The 7,631-nt window shown below is 37.3% G+C and overlaps 1 protein-coding gene and 1 pseudogene across 1 annotated transcript; one reads left to right on the top strand and one right to left on the bottom strand.

Annotated features, from left to right (window-relative positions):
• Positions 1 to 556: 556 nt before the first annotated feature.
• LOC106390224 lies at positions 557 to 2,743 on the bottom strand (annotated as a pseudogene).
• A 114-nt stretch (positions 2,744 to 2,857) lies between these two features.
• LOC106390940 (RNA polymerase II-associated protein 3-like) lies at positions 2,858 to 5,696 on the top strand. The gene is made up of 12 exons (XM_048777244.1): positions 2,858 to 2,977; positions 3,065 to 3,163; positions 3,257 to 3,364; positions 3,443 to 3,567; positions 3,668 to 3,789; positions 3,871 to 3,953; positions 4,038 to 4,229; positions 4,425 to 4,562; positions 4,653 to 4,838; positions 4,919 to 5,013; positions 5,098 to 5,195; positions 5,311 to 5,696. Exons 1-12 carry the CDS (start codon positions 2,936 to 2,938, stop codon positions 5,412 to 5,414), a joined length of 1,392 nt encoding a protein of 463 aa, XP_048633201.1. The 5' UTR covers positions 2,858 to 2,935; the 3' UTR covers positions 5,415 to 5,696.
• Positions 5,697 to 7,631: the final 1,935 nt, after the last annotated feature.

Genomic DNA, 7,631 nt, shown 5'->3' with positions numbered 1-7,631 from the left:
AAGGGTAAACATGAGAAGCATGGTGGATTCTAAAATCCAAAAACATCTAAGAAAGACTAAGAATACACACACTTGGAAGACAATTATAAAGGAGGTTCAAATCGTCTCAGTTGCATCATGAGCAGATGTGCAAGGATTTACTCAGGAAATATCACTTGCAAGTCAGTCAAGCGCAGGGTCATCAATGTGAAAGACATACAAGGCGGAATTCATAGATAGAGAGACTCACATGATGTTACATGAAAATTAATTTGATGGAGTTTTTACTATTTGTTTCAAATATATCAGAATGTTTATATAGCTGAAAAAGACATCAAGAATTTTAGATATGATGTGCCACACTCATTGAAGACTCACATGATGTTACATGAAAATCATCAGGAGTTGCACTGTTATCGTTTGTTGTTTTTTGTTCTTCTCAAATATACCCTACAGAACCAAATTAGTCATTACACCGCAATTTTTTTATGCTAAGTGCCAATTGGGACTTGCTTATATGTTCGAATGCCCCATGATTGATACATAAAATATGATTTTTCTTAAGATTCAATTGTCAAAAGTTCAGAAATATCCATAAATTTTCATTCATCTAACTTTGAAATTTCATGAATAACAACCATTGTTGCTCGTACATCCACTAGAGTACGTAGTGTTTTAACAAAACATCACATGAAATAAATTAAAAAGACATCTTTCTTGAAAGATCTCCAGACAATATGTGGTTTGATTAGGCTTCTTACCAGAAGCCTTCAGCACCAGCAGTCGGGTTGTGGAACGCCTTGTATTCCCAAAATGTCTTAAGTGAGTATGGCTGAGAAACCGTAACGCCTTCTTCTGTGATCTTCGCTATCTGCATAAGGTTTCAAAGCAATTTACATTAGTATCTTTCAAAACAATGAGCTTCAATCACAACTTAATAAAGGTCAAAACATGATATTTAATGACAAACCTGAAGCTTGTTAATAGCAGATCTGTCACGGTACAAAAGCACACACATACATTTCTCAAGGAGCTTGACACCATCTTCAAAACTCACGTCCGCATGCCACTCATCACGAAGAATTGGCCTAGCGAGATGGTTTCCAAATCCGGTGGCAACATGATTGTCCTCGAAACTAACACCAATCATCGAAACCTAGAGATAATCAAAGATATCTAAATCAATAGTCACATTCATAAGACTACTATATGCGAATGGAAAGTCTTGAGGCATACCATTCCAGGGTAACTTTCCCCATTATTGACACCTCCAAGGACGAGAGTGTTACACAGAGGGTTAAACTTGTTGCGACGGTTGTACATCACACAGGTTAGATAGTTGTGGACCTCTTTTGGTCTCAAAGAGTTACCATCATCCCACATGTTATCATTCAAACTGTGTAAAAAGTAAGGGTTTCGTCAGGCATGATAGTTGACAAGAAGAAAAAAAGAAGCTTAATCAAGCAGATTTTTACACGAGCTCATCAAGATAACGAAGAATCTCCTGAAAGTCACTGATTTCTCCACTGGCCCCTAGAAGAGAATGCTTACCAATAGCCTTCTTCTCTCAATGTTCTTGTATCTTAAGGTGGATCCATATGAACCTGCCAGTTCACACAAATATGAAAGTGAACACCGAGATATACCATCATAATATCATGAGCCTATGGACAAATCATAGCACTTGCAGTGAAAAAGAAAATAAATGGTTGATGGCTATAGTTAAAGTTCCATCCAAAACAAAAACGAGATGTTTATTGAAACAAGAAAGCAGTTGCATGCCTATATGTTTAGCCAAAATACATTTTTCTTATCTACCAAATAGCAAAATAACTATTAAAAACAGCTTTTTTGCATATCAAGGTTAAAACTTTGACCCATGACGCATTTCATACCCACTTGTGAGACATACAAATCAACCTTGACCATAAAGTTACCATCTTCGCTATCAGTATCATGTATAAGTCTTGCAAGGAGATAGGAAAATAAAGTAACAACTGAAGAACTGTAACAAAAAAAATACTAATTATACTACAAACATGAATACCAAGGAGTCATGAACATACAGTTAGCACTTAACACTCCAGAAAATCGCAAACAGTTCATGAGTGTATACACAAGGAGGAAGTGGAACTACCTAACCTACTACGAAAGCAAAGTTAATGTAAATGACAAGCTTCTGAACTTCATTAAGAATCCATACCAATCACTATACAAAGCATGAAAACATGAATTATTTCACCCAAAAGAAACATCTTTTAACTAAATCAAGACACCAATAGAAGAGAGGCAACAATAAGGAAAGGAAACATACCTCCCATGTCGGAAGCCATCAAAACTGCATCTTTGTATTTGATAGCGACAATCGAAGTGCCAGTAACATATGGGTACCTAACAAAAAAATGTCCAACACAAAACCCTAAAACCCAATCCCAAATGTTCTAACATTACACAAAAACGAGAAAGTATTATACAGTGTTTTTTGTGAATCAGCTTCTGCGTTGTTCACGGAATCACCATTATCGATCGGAATAGTAAACTGAGATTAAAAAAAAAGCCAAAATCGGAGCAGAAATTCACCGTGAGAAAGACAAAACTCATAAGAATCAGAAGCAATTACATTAAAAACGTCGAAGATTTGGGATCAGTGAGACTTACAGTCATGTTTTTCGTAGATAGCGAGAGAGGTTAGGTTCTTCTTCAAGATCTGAAAGCTTTTGATTTTGGTTTACCTCACCTCACTTCTGCAATTTCCTTTTCCTCAAGAAAACAAACAAACTGAATCGGGTCTGACCCGCTAATTGACCGGTTTTACTCGGTCGTAAACCCCTATACCGCTTAAAATAAACCCAATAATAATAAGGCCCAAGTTCAATAATTTGGTTTTGAGTTAACTTTTAAAATGAAAGTCGGTCTTGTTCCAGAATAATTGTCTCGCCGGAGAATCAGAGTAATAATGGCTAGGTCACCGAACAAACACGGCCGCGATCAAGCTCAGGTTACTAAATCTCTCTCTTGCTAAATTATTTGTCTACTTGAAGGTTGAGTAAAAGAAATCGAAACTATTAAAAATGTTGTTTTCCAGGACTTCCAGGGATTTTTGAATGACTTACAGGACTGGGAACTTTCGCTGAAGGATAAAGACAAGAAAATGAAACAGCAACCATCTACTTCTTCAAACCTGGTTCGTTCTCTTCTCTCTTCAGAGTCACTTGATACGTTGTTCTGCGGTATTGTTAAGTCTTTCTGAGATTTCTTGCTTTTGAAACTTCTTTAGAGCAGTGAGAAGTTCAGACCAAGTGGCTCAGGGAAATATGACGTTGTGAAAAAGTATGCCTCAAGTGATGACGATAGTCAGTTCGATGCTAATTCAGAAAAGGAACAGGTACTTTACTTATTCATCAGGCTTATTATGATTGGCTATATATGTGATATTCCTCTCATCTTCCTTCAAATATTACAGGGGAATGAATATTTCAAGCAGAAGAAGTTCAATGAGGCCATCGATTGTTACTCTCGGAGTATTGCTTTATCACCAAATTCTGTGGCTTTTTCAAATCGGGCTATGGCTTATCTCAAAATCAAAAGGCTAGTTCTTTATCCTTTTTTTTTTTTAGTTGCTTCTCTTCCGTTGTCGTCGGGCTATGGCTTATCACAAAATCAACATTTAAATGTTTCTTTGCAATAGGTATCGAGAGGCTGAGGTAGACTGCACAGAAGCCTTAAATCTAGATGATCGTTACATTAAGGCATACTCACGCCGAGCAACAGCGAGAAAACAACTAGGCATGATCAAAGAAGCCAAGGAAGGTATCTCACACTCCCATTAAGATGCAAACTATTTCTTTATTACATATTTTTTTTCTCTTTAAATTTTAAGTTGAATCGCAGATGCTGAGTTTGCTTTAAGATTAGAGCCTGAAAGCCAGGAACTCAAGAAGCAGTATTCTGACATCAAATCTTTGCTCGAGAAAGTAAATATCCTTTGCTGTATATTTGCCATTTACATGATAAACTTTATGTAACAAAATTAGTCAACTTTTTTGAATTCTGGGCAGGAAATCATTGAGAGAGCCACAGGAGCAATGCAAAGAACTGCACAAGATATGCTCAAGACAGCTGGTTTAGAAAAGAAGACAGAATTGACAGATACGGAGATGAAGTTGAAGCCGGTGACCATAGGGGAGGATATGGTTCGGCCCAGCAAAGAAAGTTCGGGGAAGAAGCTCATTGGAAGTGTACAGTCTGAGGTATATACCAATGTTATGCTGTTAGATATATCTCAAGTTCGAAAATGTACATCTAATAGAATAGGTTAGTGTATAGTTAGTTTCACAAGTAAAGGTTGTGTAGGATTTTATTATCACAAAAGTTTTATCCTTTAACTCATGAAAATTTTGAGAGCTCCTCTGGTAAACCATTTTTTTTAATTTTGGAATATTCAGGAGAAAAATGAAAAAGGTTCCAAGAAAGTTCCAGCTATCACCGAAACTGAAGACAGCAAGAAAGTGACGTCTAGGATTCAATCTTATGAAATGGCGGCAAAGTCTTCTAACGTAAATGGTACTCAGCCATCTGGACCGGTGAGTATATGCAATCTAAGTGGGGTTATAAAGGTTGATATAGCACACAACAAAATCCTATCTGATGCTGCAAAGCTTGTCATTTCACAGGGAAACCGGGTTACGAGCAGAAAGCTAGAACTAAAGCCATCAGTGCAAGAGCTTGCTGCTCATGCAGCGTCACTTGCAATGGCTGAAGTTTCTAAAAACATTCAAGCCCCAAAATCTGCTTACGAATTTGAAAACTCTTGGCGGAATTTCTCTGGCGACCCTGCGTTACAAAACCAACTGTTAAAGGTTTGAAATACGACTCGCAAAAATTAATTTATTCGATCCTTAGACAACAGCGCCACTCATCCGGTTTGTAAATGTATCAGGTTACGAAACCGAGCTCTTTACCTCAGATTTTCAAGAACGCCTTGACTTCTCCGGTTTTGTTTGACATAATCAAATGTGTAGCCTCATTTTTCAAGTGAGTAAACCGACCATTATGCAACTTGGTTCACCAAAACTTTCGGTAAAAAATCTAATGCTTATGGTTTCTTGTATGTTGCAGTGAAGACATGGATTTGGCTGTTAAATACATTTACAACTTAACAAAGGTTCCTAGATTCGACATGATCGTCATGTGCCTTGCCTCAACGGAGAAAAACGGTACGCTCTTTATCAGTTTCATGCCAAGCCAACGATCTTTAATCTGATTGTGTAAAAATTAACTTACATCGGAATGTAGTTATGATTTGATTGATTTCTTTTTTTTTTTTATCAGAGCTTCGGAAGATTTGGGAGGATGTTTTCTGCAATAAAGCAACTCCAGTGGAATATGCAGAGGTCTTAGACAAACTGAGATCAAGATACTGCCTGAAACAGTAACGCACGAGATTGCGATTCTTAGCTTCATGCATGGTGGAAATTTTTGCAGGATCAATAAACATTTTCTAATCGTCCTGAAGTAGTTTTTGCTTGCGGTCCGGTCCGACGCTGGTTTGCTCATATATTTATGGGTAGAAAATTGACCAGGATATGTTGTCTTATATTATATCTCAGAAAATCTATTGTCTGTTTTGTTTTCATCCTATGTATTGTTGCACGTGGGAGAGTTTCCCTTTCAAGTTTTGCTTATGCAACTGGAACTATGCATGTTCATTTCGGCTCGGGTCATTTGACTCAAACTTTACCCGATTCAAATTACATGGACTTTCGGGTAATGAAAACAGAAATTATCTTTTGATTAATTGGATTAGGGATAAACACGAACCAGTAAAGGGTACGTAATGGATTTGATTAGTTTTAGTAATTAGTTGTGTAAACATGATAATGTTTTACTACTTAGAGTTTATTATGCCTGAAACATGTATGTCAATTTGGAAATGATATTGACTTTCTGTTTCGTTCACTGTGAGATCCAAGTCACATGAGTCGAACTATATAAGAATAAAATTCAGATAAGTAACGCTGAAAGTCAAGACAATATCCATAAGCAACAATGAAGAGGTTGAAAACACTCATAGAACTATAATACAAATCTTTATATATAAAAATAGGGTTTCCTTCTCTCCTAGAGAGTCCACGTCGTCTGCCACTTAGATAAGTCGACCTTCCTCACGTTGACACGTGTCCAGGCCACACAAACCGCTACGTTTCACTTATTCACACTCCTGTTGGGCTTTCGGTGTTTATTGCGTTTTGGGCTTCGAATTTGTCCAAGCTTCCAGCCCGGGTTGATGGGGTTCGCCTCCTAACCCTAGATCCGCTTGATCGAAGAAACAAAGTTCGTCTATGCTATGCGTGCGACGGCGAGGGGATGACGTTTGTGATTCTCTCTCGACTGTAACGGTCTGATTAATTACTTCGTGATTAATATCATTGATTCACGCCTCCACGATGTGTCTTCAAAGCGTTCTTTAGATCTGAGAGCCAGTGTGGTTTCAGTATAAATATGTGTGAGGTCCCTCTCCTTGAACTCATATTCTCTTATAACTCATACTGATTGCTTTTGATATGGCTGATACGAGGGTTTTTTTTCTCGATTTAAAAAAAGTTCGTTGATTATTCAGAAGTAAATCAAAACTTAAACGTTGGAGATGATGAGGTTGCTTGAAAATGATGATCACATTCGGTTGATTGGATTGAAGGAAAAAACATCTTTCTATCTTCAACTCGGAATTATGTTAGAGCCATCCATTGTTGAGTCTTTGTGCTACTGATAAGTTCAAAATCTGCTCATGAAACATGTGTTTTTGTTTCTTATTTCGGAAAATCTTCAGGAAAAACTTGGGATGAATTAGATGAGTTCAAAGCTTAGTTTCATATCTTCGCTCTATATCAAAATGTATGTGCAAGTATCTGACTTTGTATTTGCTTATCTTATTAAATATCAGACTCATGTGAGCGATATAGTAACAATTGTATTCTTTTATAACCTTTGTTGTGCAGATGGAAAGTTGCAACGCTGGAGATGCAGATGAATGTAAATCAGGGGAAGCTAAAATCAGAAAACAGAGACATGATTTTGCAAAGCTTGCTTTTGGAAATAGACCTTCTTTTGAAGCCAGATATGTGTGGTATGAATTCAAACGCATCAAAGGCAGAGTGGATCGAAATTCATAAATGCATCATAGGAGAACATCATGAAGAGATTCAATCAACTAAGGTAAGCAAGATGCACAAGCTTACTTCATTATTCTTGCCTGGTCTTTTCTCTGTGATTTAGCTACAAAAGTTTGAGCTTATGTTTCTCTATTTGTGCGGCGAAACACACCTGCGATATTCTCAGATTTCCCCATATTACCTCGATTCCGTTAGAAGTTGGGAATTTGAGACAAAGGTGGTATGTTGACGACGAGACAACAACGACAAAATATAAGAAATCGTAAAAAAGAGAGCAAAGAGAAGTCTTATTCCGAATTTGCGTATGAGCGTTTACAACAAGGTATAAGCCTAGGCTCGAGAGCTGTCGGCAAGATTCCTAGTTTTAGCAACCCTGAGACGGCTAAACCTAATTGAGTTGCAGCCCGAAATAACAAAAACGGAAAGTTGTCTAATTGCTTTAAGTGCTAAGTTTGCTGTGAAAAAAATCTTTCCCCATAC

This window comes from Brassica napus, chromosome A3 (assembly GCF_020379485.1).
Source record: "Brassica napus cultivar Da-Ae chromosome A3, Da-Ae, whole genome shotgun sequence".
In the NCBI taxonomy this organism is placed as follows: domain Eukaryota; kingdom Viridiplantae; phylum Streptophyta; class Magnoliopsida; order Brassicales; family Brassicaceae; genus Brassica; species Brassica napus.
This window is presented reverse-complemented; position numbering and strand designations above follow the sequence as displayed.

What these genes read in the sequence shown, in the direction of transcription:
- LOC106390940 (XM_048777244.1), top strand. Translation starts at nt 2,936, where the DNA reads ATGGCTAGGTCACCGAACAAACACGGCCGCGATCAAGCTCAG. An exon ending in CATCTACTTCTTCAAACCTG is followed by an intron (nt 3,164 to 3,256) that starts GTTCGTTCTCTT and finishes AAACTTCTTTAG; the next exon opens with AGCAGTGAGAAGTTCAGACC. An exon ending in CTAATTCAGAAAAGGAACAG is followed by an intron (nt 3,365 to 3,442) that starts GTACTTTACTTA and finishes CAAATATTACAG; the next exon opens with GGGAATGAATATTTCAAGCA.